We start from the raw sequence: 24,027 nt of genomic DNA on the forward strand, positions 1-24,027 counted from the left end.
CTACTATGAGCCGCAATGATAGACGGTTAGAGCAGGCAGTTAGAAAATACGGAGATTGGACTTACAGCTGGAGAATGAGCAACGAGAGGGGAAATGTAAAGGGACGGTTATGAAAGATGTTTCGTCTACCAACAATGTTGCAAAAGTCAGCTCGATCGCTGTACTCGGTGCAACTGGATGCATGTTCAATTATACATATTTCTTCGCTGGGTGGAAAAATGTAGGACAGCAAACGTGAACAACGAATAAACATCAAGCTTCCTGTTAAACCGAAAATATCTGCGACACACAGTCTTTTCAATTATTGGCCGAGGCTTATGATGAACGTTGCGTGTTCCGTGCACGTGTTTTTCAAGCGCGCCATTACACGTTCTTTGGTCGATGGAAAGCGTAAAAGCGAAAACGACGGAAATTCTGAACAGTATTACGGGAAATAATCTGCGGAATAGTTTTGAGCAATAGCTAGTGTGCCAATTTCGAATGTTGCTACTTCGAAGCTGGCCGTAGCTGAATTTGATTAAAACAAATCAGTAGGCATAGTCTTGTTCTTTTCTCTGTCGTGTCTCGTGAAATTGAAATTAAAATACATTTTAGTTTACGTAGAACGAACAGGCTACTTGTGACAATTATTGTATTGGCAACTAAGTGATTGCCAACTCAATATATTGGGTATACGTGCCGGGAGATATCAGTTTCGAGCGAGCGTGAATCTTTAGGTACCTTAGCGTGGCAAATGTGAGGAAGCCTAATTTTTTCTCTTTTCTGAAATGTTCTCCGCCTGTTTAAATTTCTTTAGCTGGTTATTAGCGTTGCGAAGGTCTGCTTATCGTACATCGCTCTGAGCAAACTTCGTCGAAGGTTAGAAATTCCAGCCATCCACGGCGAGGAAAATATGGTCGCTACACCGGTATATCCAGCGATCTGCTGATATTCGTACAAATATTTTATCGAGAAAGTACGCTATCGGCCAGCCACGAACGTAAAACGTTATTGAATTCGTGAACTCACGGGGAATAATTCGATCGAAGTGTTACTGGAATTAGGAAACTCGCTTTAGAAATAATACCCTGTGTTTTCCCCGAGTGAACCTGATCCACTGAATTTTTCCTATTTCCTTCTGCCGAACGACCAGCTTGCAGATAAAACTGCAACAAATTTCTCATACCGATGTCGTTTCCAGCCATCAGCCATTTCCTTTAAATAATCTCTTTAGAAAATCTTTAAATTTTTTTACAATTGTTACGAAAGACGCGTGAAAACCACGCGCGGATTAATCGAACGAGTGGAAGTTCGTGATTGTACAAATCAAGACCGTACGGATCAAGATTGCACAATGTATGACTGAGGAACGAGTTACAATTCCTGAGTGAAAATATGTAGTTGGTTTGAAGGCGTGTGAATCGAGGTAACCTGGGTTGAAGTGCTGCAGTAACCTGATTTGATTTAGGAAGCCAATATCGCAGGTCTAAAATTAGGAAATTGCTCTATTCTTTACCTTCGTTTCAACTAAAATTTGATCAGAAATAAAATTACTTTCAGCAACTCGTCTTTTTCATAACGGTATCGTATCGGTTAAAGTGAAAACTTCGCATCTGACTCATTATCCCACATCAGAAACTGAAAAGAAAAAAGAACACTGGCAGCTCGAAGTATCGAGTTACTCAATTGTCTATCCAGAGATAGCTCACAGAGTGTAAAATTTGAAACTCTATACGAGAGACCAGTTCTAATGTGAGAAACCCAAGTAAAGTCAAAGTATGCGACTGTTAGCTAAAAAGTAATTCGTAAACCGCTCCGGCATTTCTAACCTATCATCGCGCACGAAATCTGATATTCCAACCTGCAAAAACTATCAAATACCATCTCGGACATCGGAGACTCGCCAAGACCAACGTATCTTATCGTTATCTCTTAGATCTCCACAAATTCAACGCATTCGCATCGACCTCGAAGCCTGACATTGCAAACATCAAAACATCAAATTCTCCGGTTGTCCATTTGAAAATAGCTCAAGTCCAAGAACAGACCGCGAAGGCTTCGAACTGTCCCTCGAGGTGGCAGCACCATCGCTCCCCTTTAATCACCGCCAGCAAATTGCAACAAGATCTGGCTGGGGCTGTGTAGGGTGGCGAATAGTGACAAACGGCGAAGATACTTTTCGCAAAACGATGAGGGAGGGCAGCTGGTAGAACGTGTGGTGCATCGATAGCGTAACGATCGCGTGCTCATTATCCTGGCGGGCGGCAGGGCCGTATGTTGCGCATTCCAGCCGGCAACAGAACTCCATATTTATGCCGGCGGCCAGCCATATGCGTTTAAATACCCTCCACGTTACACGTATCGTGTATACGCGTACGTTATGCTAACGGTATGTGTACGCGAATGCTATCAAAACGCGACACACTACGAATTCGCGTCTACGTGACTGGCCACGATAAACAGGATGTCTGGAATCTTTATTCGAGCGGCTATGATTTTTCGTGCAGCCTCAGGGGGGTATATAGGCACCGCGGCATCGCCTAGGAATATCAGGCAACTTGGGGGCTCTGCATCTTTCAACCCCTTCGCTACCCAGCATCGGCTTGTATTTTTATTTCCAATACAAAATGAAATTTGCTTTGATTGCTTGCTGATTTTAATGAAATTTTAATTACTCGAAATGAAACTATTTTGATGAATTCAATGCTTTTACTTGGAAAGAAATAACTCTGCGAAAGAAGCAATTGTCTTAAGTTTGGCTGAATTTTTATTCGAAGGGAGGATGAAGAACTATATTATTCGAAATAACCAGCTATTTTGATTAACTATCACTTTGATAGTATAGAGCAGTGTGAGATTAAGACGCGTATACATATGTGTACAACGTATGTGTATTGTATATCGTAACCCATGTAATGGAGTTGGATTTCTGGGCTAATAAGCTGAAACGAGTAGCATTTCGATCAACTTTACATACTGTTGCTGCAAACCGGTCAAAGTGTCGAGAAAGCCACTAGTGGCTAGCGTTAATCCAAGACATTGTAATTTATGGCTAGGTAACTGAAAGTAAATTAGGTCCGTAGTAGATCACAGTTTGTTCCGCAATTATCACGAATTACCGTTTCCTACGTCCTTTCGCCAGCCTTAGCTCAGAGGCATCCTGCCAGCCCCCGATGATGACAGAGAGAAAAAAAAAAAGAACAGGTCTACGTAAAAATTAATCGAATGACACACTTGCAAGCCCTGCATTCGTCTAGCTCGCCTCTGGCGATGGTGGGGGCGAGGGTTACAGGGCGACCTCGTCCCTTTGCTCCCACCGACGGAGCATTGTGCGGCCCAGCGAAAAGTTAGCGAGGACAAAAAGAAGTGGCCCCAGCGCCGGCGGACTTAATGAGAAATAATTGAGTTAAGGCGAGTTATTTTAAGCGGAAAAGTTGCCGTCGAAAAGCGTAGCCTTGTCGAGCAAACCGGCCGGGTCTTCGTTCAACTCGTCGAGAAGAGGAAGAAGAAAAAAAAAAGAAGAAGAGAAAGTTTCTTGCGGCGCGTTAATCGATCGACCAGAACAATCTGAAGAATCAAATTCGACGAAGTTGGACGACGACTAAACGAACCATAAGCAACGATCCCACTATAATGGACAGTTAAGTTTTCCACTGACTGATCGAGTTACGAGCAACGTGAGAAAATTGGCAGCGGAAAATCCCACCTCTGGCGTGGAAGGACACCTTTGAAAATTTCAACAAACCCTAGTTTCGGGATTTATCACTTGGGACGCGTCCACCTTTATAATTAGACCGCGGATATCGAGGCAAATTTAGACTTTCGCGAACAACGACAGAGAGCTTTAAATAGCACGCAGTTATCCAAATATTAATTTGGAATGTTAAATTATAATCACCATTATATACTAAATGTTAAATTTGAATTCTAAAATTACAATAATTCATATAATTACGAACAATATGAGCACAGTAAACATAGCTAACTAAATACTTAATTTGGGTATTTTGTATATTTTTGCGTATTATCTGCACTTCCGAACAATGATATTTCCCATGAATGCATAAATATCCACGGTCTGCCGATAATTATTTCGAACGACGTCAAAAATCGATGGCTTACGTAAATTTCAACCAAAGACACGTACGATTTGCATCGATAATCGATACGGTAAACAAAGTGTTCATTGCTTGAATAATAAATTACGACGATAACAATAACCTGGAAATGCTTCTATAATAAAAGTGAGGTAAACTATAAAAGCAGTACCGTTTGAATAATTACGAGCGGTTCTATATACAATTACGAAGAAGACGCTTATCTGGAGTCGCAGATTAACAACCTTTGTTTCGTCCTGATCTTCCTCATACTTTGCTAAAAGGATTACAGTCTATCTTACTATTTCTTCTTAGAAATCTCTTCTATAGCGAGCTTTCATTTTCTCAGGTGTTAACATCCACCTAACCTCTAACCTAACTCCGATCTAATCTACACCTAACCTAACTCTGACCTAACCCAGTAACCTAACCAACTCGACCAACGTTTCTTTCACGTTTAATCGTAAACAAAGGCGCGTTAGTTCGCTAGAGTTCTCTGTATACTCTAATAGACGAATAAACAAATGAAATGGAAATTAAGCTTAGAGAGATACGTTCTATGAAATACCTTGGAATATGTTAGGTTAGGAAAATGTTGCAAACGTAGAGATCTCTTGCCTTCGAACGAGACTTTGTTCTATTTGTACAAACGCCAGATAATTCCACTGGATAATTTCATCAGATTACAGTTTGAATCTTGGAACTGGAAATTAAGAATTTTCGAAATTAGAAATTTGTACGTTTCGGAAATGGGATTTTTCAGAACTGATACTTGATAGAATTACAGTGCTGTATGCAGAGCTTTTATCGTATATTGGTTCCAAATCGGCTCTATAGATGTCCTTTATGCGAAGGAATCCTAACCTAGAACATTTTTTCGATTGTCAACTTTATGGAACTCAATTTGTCGTGCCCGAGAACGCTGGCTGAGTAGCTTAATATATTTCGATTGCACGGTAGCACATAGCGAAGGATCAACGTAGATTTCATCGATCAGCTGCGGAGTTACTGCCCTGTGGTATAATTTAGCCATTTTCGAGGCGGAGGAATTTGGCTTTGGCCCAATTTCGATGAATTTTTTAGTAGGTTGGTGAACCAATTAGGTTCACCTATTCCACGATTTCCAAGTGACCGGATCGTTGGGCCATTTAAAGTGAACGTGGATCAGACAACAGGTGTACAGTTTGCCCAAGTCTCGTCAAATTAACCGTTTCGTAAGCATTAATTGACGGCTAATTGTCAAGTAATAATTAACGTTTTATTCCGGACAACTTCGGCCACTCCCCTGTGAGCGCAACATGTGGACGTGGCGAGCAGCAACAATAGGCTCCGTGTTAATTAATCGAACACGCTCGTTTATTCGATAAACATTTACCAACTCGAATAACCGATTTGCTCCATCGATAAATCAGGCTAATCGATGCTTCTTGAAAGTGCTAACTTGCCTACCGCATACACTCGTCTTGGTTCTAATTAACGTGCAAAATCGAGGATCAAACAATAGAACGACGTATTTCTTACACATAAAAATCAGGACTAATTTTAATCGAGATTTGCATTGGATACCTCTACTTTCCTTTAGACTCTTCGACCTAATTTCAATATAAATCAATCAATAAACGGCCATCAGTCTTAAGCAGAGTCGAAGTGACACTAAAATAGGATTCGGTGCAATTATGTGTATTCTTCTGTGAACGTGACAGCATCGATATCCGGGTGCTTTTGTCGCAGCTAGAAATAATGCACACGAACGTAAATGAATTATCTATCGAACTGGTAAGGTTCGATCGCCTCTCTCTGACTAACTTTATACGAACCGGAGTTATCAAGCGAATGGAAACGATCTGGCAAAGAAACTCGGTTAACTCAATGGGGAAAAATTGTTTAGACATTAACACTAGAATTAGCACACCATTCAAAGTGGCTGCTTTTACAATTTTATTATAAAATTCCTACTTCGTGTTATATTTTCTCGCAACGATAACTAAAGGAATAATGTAATGAATTTTATTTTGTTTTTTATGTGTTGAAACTGAAAATAGTTTTGTATCAAGACTATTTATACCAATACCAGTGAAAATGACTGGTAGTCGTCAAAGTGTAAAAGGGTCCTGCAATGTGTTTATCGAAGACCAATTAACCAGTTTCCTCGTTTTCTACAATTTGCCACACGTTTTGAAAATTTTTACTGCGTATCATTCGATTTGATGATATCAGCTATCGGGAAAATTCTGGATCGATCGCTGGATGCTAACGCTAGAAATACCACAGAAGTCAAAATGGTTGGTTCTATAATTTTATAAATTATAATTATTATTTCTATATATACTAATTTAAATTATAATTATAAATAAATTATAAGTTTTATAAATAAACCCTCGTTTAGGGACGATTGTCCCAGCTGGATTAATAATACCAAAAGTGTACCACATAACATGGGATTGCTTCTGTAAGAAAGTAATAAATCAATAAATATAAAAATATTCTATTATTACGTATTTAAAAAAAAAAACCATTCATTTTCACTGGTTTTGGTAGAAATAGCTTCGTGTTAACTACCGGTAGTTCTAGTGTTAACACGAAATCACTGTGTCTTTCTATCGCGCGTGGAGTCACTTTACCAGCACGTGCAGCACTCGGGATCAAACGAAGGAGCAATTAACGAAGTGCCAGCAATCTTGCAAAAATCCGGAGAAACTATTTGAAAATGAAACTGATATAAAAATCGCTATAGCTCGCATCTTAATCGCGTTAGGGAGCGCAGTGGCACTTGGACCACCGTGGCTGAAATTAAATAAAAACACAGGGCGAGTGATTAACAAGCCGTAGGAAAAATGCAGTGGCTGACCAACGTAATCCAAGAAACTCTATAAAAACCAAATTTAAAAAATCATCGCTCCGCTTGCAGCGTAGTTGCTTTAAAAAGTGCGGCGGCGTTAGACCCGCTCGAAAGCAAATAACCAGCTCCCTGGCCAGCCGTTCCCAGAAAAATATCGCTTTATTAAAAACGCAAACTCGGCTGGGCAAACGTTTGTCACCGTTCCAAACATTTATGCCTCGCGATAAAAGGATTAATGCTCGGCCGTTTCGTGACCCACAACCTTCCTATTATATTTTTTTTTTTCTTCCGTAGACCCCGGGGCCGTGGACACTCACCGTCTGCCCTGAGTACACGCGTAAAGAGAACTAGCGCGCGCGCACACTCACACACACACACACGAACACCTCAACCCCTTGAATAACCATGGAACATCGCGGTTCAGATTTATCGTATATTATTCCTTACGATTCCCTGCTCCGTTATTTGTTCCTTCCTCCCGTGGTTCTCCATCTTCTCCAGGGAATTTTATGGAACCCCTTAAATCGACCACTATAAGAATGGTAGGGGTGGGTTGGCCTCGTTGTTCAATCTATACTCTCTCAATTTCGTGTATCCTGGCTGAGAAAGTGAGAAGGGTTCGCCTGGATGATGTTTTCAGCAGATCTAGTACGTTCATAGTAGCCGACGCGTATGGACCCTAATAGTATTGCACTCTCCACTTTTTACACATTTTCGTAGGCGAATTTCGTACGCTGCATCCTGTTAATGCACAGCGAGGACGCTGGCTTTAGTTAGCGACGTAAGATGAGAAGCGACGGAGGGGCAAACGTGAGCTCTAATTTTGCTGCTTCCATGGCAAAGAGTATCGTAGATGCAGCGGCAACGTGGATGGCAGGGATCATAAAGTAAGGAATAGCGTCAGCCATTGAGCACCTTGCTGCAAGAATCGCCAGAGTCCAGCTTTTACAAGAGTTCTACCTGTTCAGGTCTTATGTAGTGGGTTGGAAACTAAGTGACTGCAGATTTTGTCAGTACCACCTATACATACAAGCCGCTACATAAGATCTGAACAGGTAGGACTTTTGTAAAAGCTGAACTCTTCTGTAAAAGCTGGATCAGCGAAGTACAAAAGTACTGGATTGGCAACTAACCACTATTACCACCTATTGACAAAATCCGCGGTCACTTAGTTGCCAGTCCAGTACTTTTGTACTTTGCTGATAGATCGATGCAGGAATCAGACGAGTGCAATGCGACCGTATCGCTTCTGTCTCTTATGATCATGATCGATGACCGATCCTGGTTACCTCACCGGCTCGCAACAACAAAAATTTTGTACCACGATTTGGAAAATGTTTTCACCGTGGCTAGTAGATAATCAGGATCGGGTAATCGAGGCTAATCAAATGATCTCCTTTCGGTTCGATCATAGCGGTTTTACGATCCTGACTCGAGTATCGGGGGTTCCTTTAAAGACACCCTATAACCAGAAGAGCTCCTTATGTGCCAGGGGCCAGAATACGATGACAGTGTGCGATGCTCGTCGTAAGCGGCGAGTAAAAGGGGTCGTGCGACTATCGGCGTTGCGATCTTGCGCGATTAAAGTCATGTGGATTCGAAAAGCGATATTTTCTCCGGGAAAATTAAGTAAGTGACGTTCTCGATAGAAAACGGTGCCTTTACGTGGGTTTTACCGGATAAGTGACGCGTAAAGTGCACCGTGTGCGGTTATCTTATTTATACCCTGTGTGTACATCGAAGGGAAGGAAAACACGGGGCAGAGTGTGCGGTGAAATTGAAAGAAAAAAAGGAAAGGAGGGAAAGAAGAGAAGGAAGAAAATGTAAAAAAGAGACGTAATTACCGGGAAGAAGGTCGCCACGCGGCCCTTCTGGTGGTGGCCCCCTTTGCACGTTCAACGCCATGGCGTAAGTGTTTGTGTTTTGCAATTACCGCTTTCTGCTGGCCCACCCGAAATGAACTCCCGCGAGTAATTAACCTTCCTGGTGGTTTGCTCTGGCCACGTGCGAACGAGCTTGCTCTCCACTCGGTGGAAGCGCCTTCGGAAATTTTCAAATCCGTATCCTCGCCGTGCTTCGCCACGTTGTAAATAGCGATGGCATGAAGCGCGCCACGTATGTAGCCATAAATACAAATTAATACAGCCCTCTCCCTCGGGTCTATATGACCCGAAACTGATCTTATACTTCGATAGATATTGTTAGAATATATATTACTCATTAAATAATCATTATTTATGTATACTTTAATAATATCTATGAGAATATACAGATCTATTCTCTGTCTATTAACACGTTGACTGCCACTGCCACCCATATTTGGGTGACAATAAAGTTCATATGATAGCGTCACCCATATTCGGGTGACGCTTATTCGACTACCTGCGAAGGATCGTCTATTACGATATATATATTAGGTTGGCAACTAAGCGGTTGCGGATTTTGTCAATACAAAGTTGCCAACCTAATAGTCACGAAGTATTTAATTTTATTATTCAACGTAATTTCCGTACTTTTCGCGTATTGCATCATTCTTATGAACAAATAATTGAAGAAGAGAGGATATCCGATGAGATACAAAGCGAGGAGGACAACGGGGTAAAATACAATATCCAACGATCGCCTGGTAGTTCGAACGCTACTCGGAAGAGTTTTGAAAAAATTTTCCATTATCCTTGAACGATGTTAGGAGCGAGGAAACGAGAGATTCTATATCTTTCTGGATCTTTCGGGACGTATTTGTGTCCGTCGCTAGTCACGAAGCTTAACTTAATAAGGGATGGTTATTAAGATGCGTGGTTTGTCGTCGAAGATCTCGCGAGATTGAAAAATTGGCGGAACTCGACAGGGTTAAGTCGCCTGTTTCATCGATCCTGTTAAATCTTATCGGAGGATCGCTGTGTGCAGGCGTTTTGGGTAACAAAGGTGTCATGATTTATGGAGGATTAAGGCACGTTCCCATCGATCAAAAAGGGGTCGCGGTAAGGTCGAGATGCGATCGTTTTAAAGTCCTTAGAGATAAAATCGCGATTATAGTCGCGGCTCCATTACGGCCACATCACGATAAAGTCAGCTCGTCGATGGGCATTATTAAGTGTCCTTAATTCGCGACGCAATAACGTTTTCCTCAGAAACCACGTTCGCCAAAGCGAATTCTCACACTTCCAGTGCATCGGGTTAAGAGAAAAGGAAAGAAAAAAATTCCACATCTTAACGATTAATACAAGCAACTTTTGTTTCCATCTATTTTACTTCAACATTGAGTCGAGTGATCATTGAGGCTGCGTTTGCTATGTTTCTGTGTGCACAGCGTATGAAAGGTCCTGTCATATCTTGTCTACCATCTTTCATAATTCGCGCACGTTGATAATTTTCTCCGCATTTGTCTCTTCCAAGTCTCCATAATATTCGTAGACAAATATTTGCCGCGAGTATCGTAGATGTCTGCCCTCGCGAGAAATTTTAATTCGTAGCACGACGCTAATATTCAAAAATTAACAAACAAAAAAGAAAGAAAAACGCGTCATACCATTGCTGCGATCTAAAAATTTTCCTTGATGGACTTACGAAAGAGCAAGAGATAAATTTTGGACGAGCTCGAATAGAAATCCAAAAATAAAGGAAAAAAGTCGATATCCATTGATGCACTCTCGACCAGAAAATCGCGAGAGTTGCGCGGGTTGCCGATCGTGCGGCGAAATAATGCTTGCCACTAATGGGACGTTCTTGCGTGGAAACGTAGAATCGTGTCTTTGCGCATGCGCGTGTCCTTTGCTCTTACACGGACCCCGACAGCCGAGATTTATCGCGTCGATTCTTCGGTCGGTTTTCAGGCAAAATAGCGACACATTGTTCCGCGTCCACGTTGAAAAATCGTTCACTGCTCGATTTCTGCCTCGATTTTAATCAATTTTCAACCCTCTCGAGTTGCCATGCTAGGAAAACACGATTTTTCAAGAGCGTCGCTCTTCCGTTCGGGGGCTCAGGTGGCGTGCTAGCTTCGTTTACGTTTCTTTTTTTTTTTCCACCGATAGCGCTGCACAGAGATTTACAAGTGCCCTGTTTAACCCTTTTGTTCAGAATTGTTACGTTCTATTCATTTTCTCTTCTGTTGTACACGGGGATTTTCAGGTTAGGATCAAACGGATGAGTTAATCTCCTAAATTTAAGCTGCTTTTTTAAATCGACTGGCGAACTTCATTTTTATATTATTTGCAGATTTACCTTTCATCGATCGTAATCTATTATTTCCCTGTTCTTATTATAATTCCTCTTATTATTCGTCCACGTTCGTATAGCAGATTTTCATGGTATTAACACCCGTGAGAAACGTGGCTTTTCTGATGCAAACCAGGTAATCGCACACAAGTTCGTTGGTATGCAATTGGTCGTGTGTAGGTATCAATTATACGGTGTTCCTGTTCGTCAGAAACAGCTAGATACCTGTTATTCTAGTCACTTACTCCTAACACCCTTGAATTTCCCAAAATTGGTCTATGCCCATAGCTGAAGCAAAATATTTACTAGGGATTATTTGGAAAGTATTTATTGCAACGTTTGACGACTATATGTGTATAGGAGAACTTGTTCTGATAGTACAATCGTCAGGGGAACCCCTGGTGCGGTAATAATTGCACAAGTGCACATGCGACGATAACTGTAGCGGCTTGTTATTGCGGTTGCACGGTTTGACGCGATTCCGTTTGTTTATGGGTGTACGTAACCATTCTTCCTTCCGTGATAACTCGACCCTCCTGTCCATCCATTGATCCGACGAATGTATTCGATTTTCTCACGCTCCTAGTTATTATGTCTAATGTTTAAAAAATCATAATTAGTAGGATAGTTTTTTCTATTTTATTTACATAGTATCGTCTGATAATTTTATTTTTGATTTGAGATCAATGGTCCAAATATGAATAATAATGTCCCTTAAACAGTTCGATATAATTTTTTGCCAAAAAGAATACCTCGTAACCGCTGGTCGATAGCATTAATCCAGTAGATGGTATATTTAATCACCGAACGTTTTGCTATTGCCGTTTTCGATTTCTGCAAGTTGATTAATTCGAAAAATAATTAAGGGAGAGAGCGGAGGATGGGAAGAACAAGGAAGGGTTTGCGCCTGTCTTTTTGCTTCTGTCGGACAACAAAAATCTAATTAAGTCGTCAAGAGACCGTGTCCCCGTTTGGGCTGGAATAAAAAGCGGGAAACAAATTTTCCACTGCCGGCTAGAAATTTTTTCCCGCCGGTCCGGTATTTAAATACAGAGGAATTCCCACGGAATTGTTCTTGTGAAAAACAAACGAATAAAGGGAACATCAACAATTACAACCGTGCTCCGCCGCTGGTGCTCGACAAACCTACCCATTTTACCTTTCCGAAAAAGAAGAACACGAAAAACCTACCAAACGACCAGAAAAAAGAAATAAAATCTTGCTAAGGGGAACAATAAAGTCATTAGTAAAAAAGTAGGGGACCGATCGTAGCGGCGCCACCCCCTAATTGCCATTGCTTGGCTCGCTCACACAATCATTACCACTGACCCGCCACTATTTGCCGCTTTCCCTTTCGGCGTGCGTCAGGAAAATTCCGAAATAGCCGTCTCCTTCATCTAGTCCCCACTATGGTCGTCTATCCGCCCCGTACCACCGAATACCAGTTGATCTCGTTCGGAAGCAAATCGCGGGGACAAAATCTCGTTGACTCGAAACGAGGCAATCTTCCAGTCTCCGGGACACGGTGGTAAGGGTGCGGGCCACGATACGCCGTCCCTGAGCCGTGTTCCTACTCTCAGGCGCGCCGCGCCCCCCACCACGCCAACCGAAAGGGCGCAACACGAGATCGTGCGCGCTCGGTTGTCTTCGACGGTGCTCGGCCACGCTGCTGCTCCGCTCGACGCCAGCCATGAGCCGCGCGGTGGGGGTAGCTGTGGAGTGGGCGGCATGAGCTCGCTAGGGTCGCAGCACTTGGACACGCGATCATCGCGCGATACACACGCTCTTCCCAAATGCCTCACCGGCTGCAGCTATTTCCTCGCGACGCGTGCCTTTCGCGCGATCGTCACGCGTACGACTTATCGTGAGGGAGGTCAAGGGGAGTCCGGCAGACCTCTCGAACCATTCGCTACTTACTCTGCGCCTTTTTTTTGTCAAAGTGCTTCTTGCCGTTACTCTATCCCATTGTGACTCTGCCGCCTTGAATTGTGACTCGGGTATATTACAGTGCGTGGACTACTGCTTTCGTGAGCTGACACCGTGTGCGACGCTGTTCTCTGTGAGACTGTGGTGAAGCATTTAAAGAAGATTCTTAGAGAAGATAGACTGGTTATAAATTGATCGATCGCCTGACCATGGATTGGAGACTCGGATTGCTGTTGTTGACCTGTCTTCTTGTTGATGGTGAGTGACTTCTCATCTGGGGGACGTTTCTTAGAATGCGTATAAGGGTATGTGGTAGGGTGTTAGGAGGGTGGCTTTAGCGCTGTGTCACTCGGTGCCGCAGTCGCAGCTAGAGTAGCGTGCGTCCGCTGGTATTAAAAATTCCAACCTATTCCGACCGTCGTTTGTTCAATAACTGCCGGAACATAGGATCCAAACGCGCGATGGTGCTATCGCGGATTTTCTTTGCAGGAATTTCAGCGGATAGACTGAACGGGGCCAGGCTTGATTGGGTTTCCAGAAAAGTTATGACTGACAGGGATATTGTGCTCGTTAGAGGAAGGTATAAGAAACTTTTTTGGGGCTCATAATGATAGGGAACGAATTTTTCTTACAGTTAGGTTCGTTCTTAGCTATTGTTTCAAAAGTTATCAGAGTTTATATGTAGGACAATTTTATTATTACATGTTATATATAATTATTAATCTTTTGTTTTCTTATTATATAGTCTCAATATTATACTGGTCACATTTGATCAACATGTAGTTCGATCGTTATAAATGAGAACTGTGTAATCATTATTATTTTATATTACAATATTCAACGTATTCATAGCAATTTATTTTATGTTGCTCTTTTCGTCAATCAATGGTATTCTATTTTAATAGAATTTTCACTGTTTACATGTTTCTGCGACAATCTTTACGTTTCAATATCAATCACAATAAACATACCAAAACAAAGTCAACCTTCGAATGGTAGGAAGTTCCAAGAACCGATAGCTTCGAGGCATTGCACAGTAATTACTTAACTAATCACATTAGTATGTTTAACGGGTGAAACAATATACTATGGAACAATTTATTATAATAATTTTAGTTAAATTAAATCCATTTTTATTTCTTATTTTATTTGAAAGGAAACACGAATTAATTTAATTTCTATATATAATGTTTGTGTAAATATTATATTATAATAATTTGTAGATTTTGTTTTATTTCGCTATTTTACCAGACTACGAAATGTAGGATTCGTTCACGCCGCTTGTTTATTACACTAATTACTGTTAGCTATCTTACTGTACTCGTTAGTGTTGTGTACAAGAATTTACTATCACTGTTAACACCAGAGTTACCATCCTATACTTAGATACAAATAATTATAATCAAAATAATATGATGCAAGTAAATACACTAGTACTAACATTATCGTTGATTAAACTATAAAATTTCTGCAAAATATCAACATGTTTTATCAACGATTCAAATTTACCGCGATATTAATTTTCTGAAATTTCAACGAAAAATTACGTTATTTCGATCGCTTTGGCAATCGTATTATTAATTTTGTCGGGAACACTCTCGCACATTCGGTAAATGGCAAAAACAAGAAACACCGGAAGCCCCACCATTGTAGCAGACTTGTTAATTCCAGTTGTAAACATCAGAGATTCTTTTAGCTGATACTCATCTTAAGTATACTTTTGTACGTTAACAACAATGGCTAAAGGATAATGTACTATTATTTGGGAGATTTAGATAAGAGACAGGAAAGCAGTAATATTCCTTTAAAAAGCCAGCAACTCGTGACAATAATAATTATCCCTACTTCGTTAACGAGCCAAACTACTGATCTTCCTAGCGATTTTTAATTAGCAAATGGTAGTCTTCCTCTCTTGGATATAAAGAAAAAAAAAAACTCTATTTGTAACATGTATCGATCAATCTGATCTACGATCTTTTGTCGTCGTTTTATTATTTGCACGATTCCATTCTCCCAGAATTTACTATACTTTCCTGAACAATATTCTGGACCTGGAAATTCCTGGAAATCAAGGAAATTTCAACGCGTTTGACTCTGTCTCCTCCTGATATCTTCCTCGCACCATGTCACCACGAATTATCCATTTTTCGTTCAACGTGGAAATTCGTCTGAAAAGTAATTCGTTTTTTAACGTATCGAACAATACATAATCCAAACGTCAGACCTATTGTTACCACTGCAGCTAACATAAACAGTTCTGAACGCTGTATTTCGATATTCGCGATATTTCTGCAGTCTCATTTATCGCGTGATATAGATTACTTCGAATGAAACTTGATATCTGCTCGTTATTAATCACAATATACGTTCTAGAGTGCTTAACACGTAGACTGCCACGCGAATTTCACATATTTAAAAAAAATTTTTTTTTTTACCCATTCTCAGATATACTACACCATGACATTTAATCTTCGAAAAATATTACGTGGCATTTGCACGTTGTTTCCTGATAACGTTATTTAAATCATTCCCACGGTTGAACAATTTTTAGCCCATGAGATTTATCTTATTTTAACCTTCTCGAATTATGATATTTCAATGTTGCTCTAATTTTAGCAAGCAGCTACGCGATTTTAGACGATATTTAATACAAGATTGAAAGGAAACCGATAACAATTTCTCCATATATTTTTCACACCGTATATATTCTTCAACGTAGAAAAAAAAAAAAGAAATTGAGAAATTTCGAAAATGAAAATCGGAAGAACACGGCATTCAACGTCTTAGGAAGAAGTCACGTGCGCGGCAAAAGACTAAAACGCTAATAATATGCCATCAATTATACAAGAGGAGTGGGCGGAAAGTCTCGCGAAACTCCATCAACGATAACAAGCTGTCGAGAGTTGGTCGTCTTGTATCCGTCTTGTTTGTCGTTGGCACGCGTTTCGAGCGTTCTCGTTGCTCGACGTTGCTCCTTGCAAAACTCATTTCGCGATATGGGGATAAACAAGTAAAACGGATCGAGCTGAGGTTGTACAGCTCGGGGTTTGACCCAATTACCAACCATTGAAATTCCTCCTGGTTTTCCTTTCTTTCCCCCTCTCCCATTATCCATTCTACTCATCTGTGTGTAGCTTGAAGCAATCTTGGAAAAAGGCAGAAGGCAGATTCCGATCAGCGACGTATCCGCGATTAGATCGCGGATAAGCGGCGCTAGTATCGCGTCTAGATGGAACAAAGAGAAACGTGAGCACACGCGTCGACCTCGTCCCCTCTCTTTCTCTCGCATTGCGAACTCCAATTTCCTGATGGGAGTGGATTAATATAATTTGATGGCGCCTCGGGAGAATTATGCATCTCGCGGCTCGATCTTCCTGCGAAGCCAGGGTGCCTCGTTTCGTTTCTACACCTTCGATGCTGGTACGTTCCCGTTGCGAGAGAATTAGGCTGGATGAAGCTTGTTAACGAGTGTCACATGAGAGCCTTTTATGAATATGGATGCGCTCCGGTGTTGGTGCGTATCGAACGATGATAGTTGTGGCACGGTGTGGAGGTTAGGTTGAGTCAATTAGGAGGTTAGGACCGGCAAGTGAATTAGGGCTTTTGAAATTTTACCGTGAAAACTTTACCACGATAGTTTAATGTTTTTTTATTTCTTCTCATACTGAATTCCTATCACAGTTTTCCAGTTTCATGGAAAATCGGAAAAGTCTAGATACACAGGGCTAAGTGTTTCTTACTCTCCAATCTAATACGAGTAATACCAATCCTAGGGAATTTTTTGCCAAGAATTTATCTAAAGGATACAAACGAGCGTTACTTTCGGAATCTTCTAGTTGCAAAGAAGAGAGGAGACACGCATTCCAGATAGAACAGCTTTGCGACGCAAGGCAGTAGAAAAAGCTTTCTTATTCTCAAACATAACCTAAAGAATTCCAAACGTGGGCAAGTTTTCGTCAAGATACTACCAGACATACGAGCACTACTTGCTGAATACTCAAGTCCGATCAGAATCCTCCACAAAGGATGTACAGCAGTTGCATCCTAAATATAAGGATTTCTAACGCAAAGCAGTAGAAAAAGATTTCTTATTCTCAAAGCCAATACGAGCAATACGAATTCTAGGCAAACCTTCGTCAAATGTTTTAGCAGAAGGACGCACGAACAACCACTTTTTCAATACTCAGCTCCCAGCAGAATGCTTCTAGTTTAGCAAAGAACATGAACGCCACTTTCTGAATGCCGAATTCCCGTTAGAATCGTCGAGCTGCGAAGAACACGGGAAAATTGCAGGCTAAAAATCCTCCGCCGTCCATGAGATCCATTAGCACAACAGGGTAACACGAGAACCTCTAATTATTTCGAGCGGTATAGAATTTGCCGCGTCCGTTCTCCGACCGGGCTCGAGCAGACTCGTCCCTGTGTACAGGTGTCGGCACGCGCGATTCAGCCGCGATATCTTCTCGCTGCTTAACGATAACGATCATAATAATTTAATTTAACAGCCGGCGAGAGAAGGAGGTCACAGTCGCATCGATCTTCCCCGGAAAGTCCGCGAGATGCAGCGAGCAAATATTAAAGGGCCACCCCCTCCGTGCCTCGCCTCGTCCCCGTAACACCCCCTCGCCCCCATTTTCCCCAGTTTTCCACCCTCGTTTTTCTGCCATTCTTTCGTTTTCTTCCAACCTTTTTTCTTCCCTTCCCTCCCCCCTCCCTCCTCCCCCTCACAAACTCCCTCTTTCCCATTTCATTCTCTCGTCTCTTCCGTGCCTGGACCTTCTGTGTATGAGAAGAAGAGAAGAAGAGAGAAACAGGGCCAAGACCGTCTACGAAAAATGCAAACCGAGAGCGAAATGTGCTCGAACCACGTTTATTTCCTCGACAACAGCCAGGTTTTTCTTCCAGTCGTTTACAGACCCTGAAGAATCGTGGACCTGGTTGTGGCGCGAGGATATAATAACGTTCAATTACCGCTTCTGTCTCGACGTCTAGGGGTCTCGAGACGTGCCGGGGAAGGCTCGGATTAACGCTTGTTAGCAAGGTTAAAGATGCTGTTCTTCGTGACTGGGAGATTACTGGTTGCATGCGAGCACAGCGTGCTTTAAAGATAGAATTAACGCAGGCAAAACTATCAAGTTTCAGTTTTTGGAGAAATTTTATGCATTTTGTAGATTCTGAGTTGTGCTTTTTCTTGGAGGAGGGCAGTTTGATGAATTTTCTTTTTTTTTTTTTTTTTCTTTTGTCAACCAGCATATAAATTTGACGTGGATAGACTGCGGGCTTTTGTCCGATTTCGTATTTCTGAGAATGTAATGAAAAAGACGTAAGCTGAGTGGAAGATAGTCTTGCCTAGTCAGTATTATAGATTGCGCAATAGCTTGGATAGTTTGTATATCTTTTTGTATTATGTGCAATCGTGGTACTTTCAAATTTTCTACAAACACGTAAAAATCCACAAAAATCTACTAATCTGAATGTAACTGCAAAGCGAAAAGAAGTTTGAATTTAACCTAAATGGCCAATCCTAACCTATACTTAGTCATGTTTCTTGACCAAACAGTAATCGAATTTAGTCTGACTACGAATTTCAGGTTTGATCTTAGTCCTAACCTAAACCTGATTTAGGTCCCATTCAGACTTAATTTCAATTTGCGATATTTCTAAGGCACGCAGTCCATTGTAACTGCCTATTACGACGTATGAAGGATATTAGTATAAATTATAGTTTAATTGACTCAAGTAGTTGAGGTCTAACCTAAACGTATCATAACTAGTCCTGATCAACGTTAAACTCAATCCTAACCTATACTTACTCTTGTTTTCTGATCAAACAGTGATCGAATTTAGTCTTACTAGGAATTTCGAGTCTGATGTTAGTCCTAACCTAAATCTGATTTAGGTCCCATTCAGACTTAATTTCAATTTGCGGCATTTCTAAGACGCGTAGTCCATTGTAACTGCCTATTGCCACGTATGAAGGATATTAGTATAAAGTATAGTTTAATTGATTCAAGTAGTTGAGGTCTAACCTAAACGTAACACCATAACTAGTCCTGACCAACGTTAAAGTCAATCCTAACCTATACCTACTGCTGTTTTCTGACCAAAGTGATGGAATTTAGTCTTACTAGGAATTTCGAGTCTGATGTTAGTCCTAACCTAAACCTAATTTAAGTTCCATTCAGACTTAATTTCAATTTGCGGTATTTCTAAGACGCGCGGTCCATTATGACTGCTTATTGCGACGTATGAAGGATATTAGTACAAAGGATACTTTAATTGGCTCAAAAACCAGAGTACAGTGACGTGGAAAAATTCTTGCGAAACCGAGTCGTATTAATCTAACTTCTGCTTACTGATGATGGGACTTCTTGCGAGGGGTTCTAGTTAAAACGAATTCTTCCTCCTCGATCATTTCTTTAGCGAGGCCTGACGGCCGCCAATTCTCAATTTACCAAGTGTTTTTAAAACGTAGCACCGGTTAATTTATCGAGCCATCAACCCAAACGCCTTCGATGTTTCCCTCAATTTCAAGACTCGCTATTATTCATTGGTTCTTCGATCATTCTTTACAAAAGAGGTATATTTCAACGCTCTCTTAAGGCCAGCAACGACAACGACATCGGTTGTTGTAATTTCTAACCTTAACAGATACAAAGCCGTCGTTTAACGCGTGTCCCCGGGCAAATTGGTATTTTAATTGATGGGGGTAGAAAAATAATACGCAGAAATATATAAAGACAAATGTACATAAGGTATTATAGTCGTTATAATGTTTAGAGAGCGAAACAAAGCTGTAAAATATAGAAAATATACTTTTATATATTTAGAAAGGAACATTAACAGGAAAATTAGATTTCATTTGGAATTCATAATAAGAATAACTTTCATCACTGTTCGATGAAAAATAGTGTCAAGTAGAGGTTAGGATTGATTTTTGTGAAATTTTTCATATTTTTATAATTATAATTTTAAAAGACATTATAAATGGGAAAATCGAAGAATTTTGTTTTTTTTTTATTGAAAAATGTTCTACATACCAACGAGAATACTGTAACATAGAATTCAAGTGCAGTTTCCCTTCCTAAACAGTCATTAATAATGCTAAAAGATGGTGTCACAGTGTCGCCTCTATGGGGGAAAAACCCAAGTGCCAATAAACTTTAATTAATCGTTTCTTGGTTTTTGTCTATGCTATCTGTCCAAACGAATGGGACACTGAGTTTCCTTTACGACTATGATATGGCACATACTATATGGCTCTTCTTCAGATATATTTTTTTTCCTACAAATTCAGCCTACGTTAGTGGATATGTTTCCTTTTCCTCTTGAACATCTTGTTTCTTGACACCTACAATTGAAGCACAAACACTCTTCGACCGAAGGTTCCTCCTAAACAACACTGTAAGTGGCAGATATCAAATTTCTTAAGAGCGAAACTTGATATTATTTTCGAAATTTAGTTTGTTTTGATTAGTATAAGATCTTGCGAGTGTGAAGAAGATAAGCCAAGTGCGTCACGAAAGTTTTTTTATTTTTCTACCACTATAGTGGAATTTCATTAGAAAGAGGACCGTGTTTGTAGAAATGTCTCCTCTTAGTTGCAGAGAAAATTGAACGTGCCGTTCATTTAAATTTGCAAGCACTGTAAGTACCAATCCTGTTTGTTTTTAAATAGCTGGTACAAAAGACAACAAATATATTTTCTCAACTTGGTCTTTCTATTGTTATTACAAAAGTATATTTTATAATGTTCGAACCTACTTACCATTCAATGCCACTTACATTGTTTTATATAGATGCGATGTTAGACGTACCGGTGGTATCACCTTTTAACGCTGTTAGCAATTACCTACAAATGAAAATTGCTCTTTAATTCTATACTACGGTATTCCCATTCGTATGTAGGCTATTATAGGATAAAAAAACAATATTTTTCATTTTTCCACTTGCAGTGTTGCCTATGAGAAATCTTCAATTGAAGAAATTCACCCTCTCTATGTGCTTCAGCCTGAGATTCTTTTATTAGTATTGCGCTTGAAGTAGACTCGAACATTTCCTTAAAAAAAAATCCTTAAAAAAGAGAAAAAAGGAAGGTAGGTACGGTTACCATTCGAATCCTAGAAAGAATTTATAAATGCCTGCGGAATTTGATCCCGTCACTGCCGGATAACCTGCGTCGAGAGAAACCGACGAGTCCACGTTGACAACCAAAAAAAAAAAAGAGGGGAAAAAAATTACAGAAAAAAATGCTAGAAACCCGCAAAAATCGAGGATCGGTTGATGGAAACATGGATAGGAAGCGGCAGTTGGATTTTCATGCGATGAAAAACAGTGGCGCCGATGGGACCGTTGAAAAATTACCATTTCACCGACTGCTACTCGCCATCTCTCTCTGCCTTGCAGGTGGATGGCAGGCCTCGAAACGGGACAAATGAATTTCTGTTTTCATCGCACAGAACGATTACGAGCAATTCATCGACGCAAACCCGTAAATTCCGCGAAATCGATAACGGCACTCGTTTTCCCCCCATTATCGTTAATGCGACGTCGCAAGAGAAACAGCCAGAGCCCCGATGATGGCACACGCGCTTAATAACCGATGGTTTCATCGACTTTAATGGGATTGCCACGAGAATAGGATATGTGTATCGGCCAACCAAACGTTTCCTCTCGTTTCAATAACGCGTGTTAGAGTGGGACACTTGGATATTGAAAAACAGGATAGAAAACGTCGTGGACAATCGTCCACGTCATTAACTCGTGGCCGGCAAAGTGGTTCTCTTTTTTAATCGAGATGCGTGCTACCTCTTGGTTTTTCATCGGGAAATGTATCGACCGGGTCGTTTGAACCGCTTCTTTGAAACCTGTTTTTCTGCTACATGTGCTATACCGTGTCTCATCAATCTCAAATACGGGGCAAATACAGGGTGTACCGGTAATCGCGGTGCAATTGCGATTCTAGAGTATGTTTGGCTGAAAATGCTGAAATATCTGGAAAAATTCGAATAAAAAAATGTTGCAGATGAAAGTTGCGTGGTATCGAGGGGCACACACTGTGTTTTTTTCTATTTCACTTCGCGGTGACCTTGAAATGTCTTGTGAAAGTTACGTTGAATTTTTTAAACAGGAATCTGTATTTTTTACTATATATTTTTGTAGCTAACAGATGTGTATTTTCAATTTCGACAAGCCACTAACATTAGCATATACTGTAGGTAAAGAAATGCCAGAAACATAACAAATTTCACTGAGTACATTACATGTACACCCTCGTGTTATACTCCTATTATAATATGTAGAAGCTAAAAAAATTGCTGTATTAAAAATTCCCACGCTAAAAATTAGTTCAAATTTCTGTATTAATGTCGTATTTTTATCATTTTCGTGAAAGCATATAAAATGTACGAAGTACTCGTCATAACGTTACAAGTTTTGTTCCAGCCCCTGAATATCGCCACGACTTTCTATATTTGTCATTATATAATTCTGTATATTATTTTTCTACCCTCGGAGAATGTCTTAAATTGGAGGAAAATATGAAAGACTCGTTATTGGACGATAACCGAGCTTGGAAAACTGAGAGAAATATAATAGCCAAACTGGAAAATCCCGTAACTGGAATTGCCCTTCTCGACGATAATTTCGAGCAATTTCAAGCGGTCGTATAGCCGGCGACACAGTGTTCCTGAAAATCTTGCAGCGGGTAGGATTAAGTGGGCGTCAGCGTCGATTTTCAGCGTCAGCCGGCGTTCACGAATGGGGAGAGCTGCGTGAACAGAGAGGGGTTGAACAGAGCCTGTGTGGCCCGGCGCGTGTATCGTGGCCGTCAACAAGCGTGCAACTTTCACGAGGACTTTATCCAGCCGCGACCGTTACACGACGACCCATTTCCGCGAGAACATCTACACACTCTCTTGCACGCCTAAGCTTCGTAAGATAATTGTTGATCGGGAAAGCAGGCGTTTGTACGCGTGTGTGGGTGTGTCGAGCGCCAACTCGTGGTCGCGTTAACGCTGGTGCACGCGAAACTCCACGTTGTTTCCGTTTATCGCGGCGAGATCAATCCACGATATATACCAGTTTCGCCCCAATTCTCGATCGCGCTTGTTGGAACCTCTCTTCGTACGAAGGGGTGAGCGTTCGTCAGTCTTAACTAGCAGTCGTTGACTATTGGGTTGAGTAATAAGTTCATTCTCGTTTCATTGGAGTGGTTCGAAGAATGGTAGACAAGTTGTTGGAAGCGTGTAAAGGTTCGTGTACCTGAATTTTTTATGAGAAATATATATACGTACAGGGGGCCGAAAAAAGTCGGTAATGTCCGGATATATGATTATCGATCGGGACCGTGTTTGGCCATATAGATCCGAAGGAGTGACTTTCCGAGAATTTGCTCGCATTATCTGACTCCTGTTCGCTCTGGCGTGCATTCGTCGCGAATAAGAGCGAGAAGCGGACAGTGCGAGCGAGACGGAATAGGTAGAGTGTAATATGATACTGCAGAGTTAGGTTATATCCTACTTCTAATCACATATTACACACAGTTGTATGTGGACAAAGATCGGGACCGGAAGTATTCATAGTTGGCGAGAGGTGGCCTTCCAAGAATTGCGCCAAATTATCCGGCTCGTGCTCGCTCTACCGTGCTCTAGCGTGCGTGCATCAAAGGCTCGCGCGCGAGAGAAAGAGGGAGAGAGAGAGAGGAGGGGGTGGGAGAAGCAGGCAACGAGAGTGAGACAGAATAGATAGAGCGTTATAAGATACTTTAGAGTCGGATCCTTTCTTTCCTTTAATTACATATTTCTCTAGTTCCTGTTGAAATATCGTGAATCAAATATAGTCATGTTTGGTATCATTTTGTTCGTACGAATCTCAACAATTCGATTCAGGCCATCTCGTAACTGTATAACAAACAACTGAAAACATTAGATTCTTCTCATTCCGGTAATTCGATACCGGATCGAATTA

General features: G+C 41.0%; 1 protein-coding gene across 3 annotated transcripts in view; it reads left to right on the forward strand.

Moving 5' to 3' along the window:
• The first annotated feature begins 12,855 nt into the window (after positions 1-12,855).
• The window catches only part of LOC139994936 (uncharacterized), a 70,760-nt gene continuing 59,588 nt past the window's right edge, over positions 12,856-24,027 (forward strand). For 2 of the 3 annotated variants that reach the window (XR_011801809.1, XR_011801808.1), the window contains exon 1: positions 12,856-13,317. Coding sequence is in view for 1 of the 3 variants with exons in the window: in XM_072018024.1 (XP_071874125.1) it covers positions 13,269-13,317 (49 nt within the window). In the remaining 2 variants the exon portion in view is untranslated. The remainder of the gene's footprint in view (positions 13,318-24,027) is intronic. The other variant, XM_072018024.1, reaches the window with a different exon arrangement.

This window comes from Bombus fervidus, chromosome 15, assembly GCF_041682495.2.
Source record: "Bombus fervidus isolate BK054 chromosome 15, iyBomFerv1, whole genome shotgun sequence".
Classification (NCBI taxonomy): Eukaryota; Metazoa; Arthropoda; class Insecta; order Hymenoptera; family Apidae; genus Bombus; species Bombus fervidus.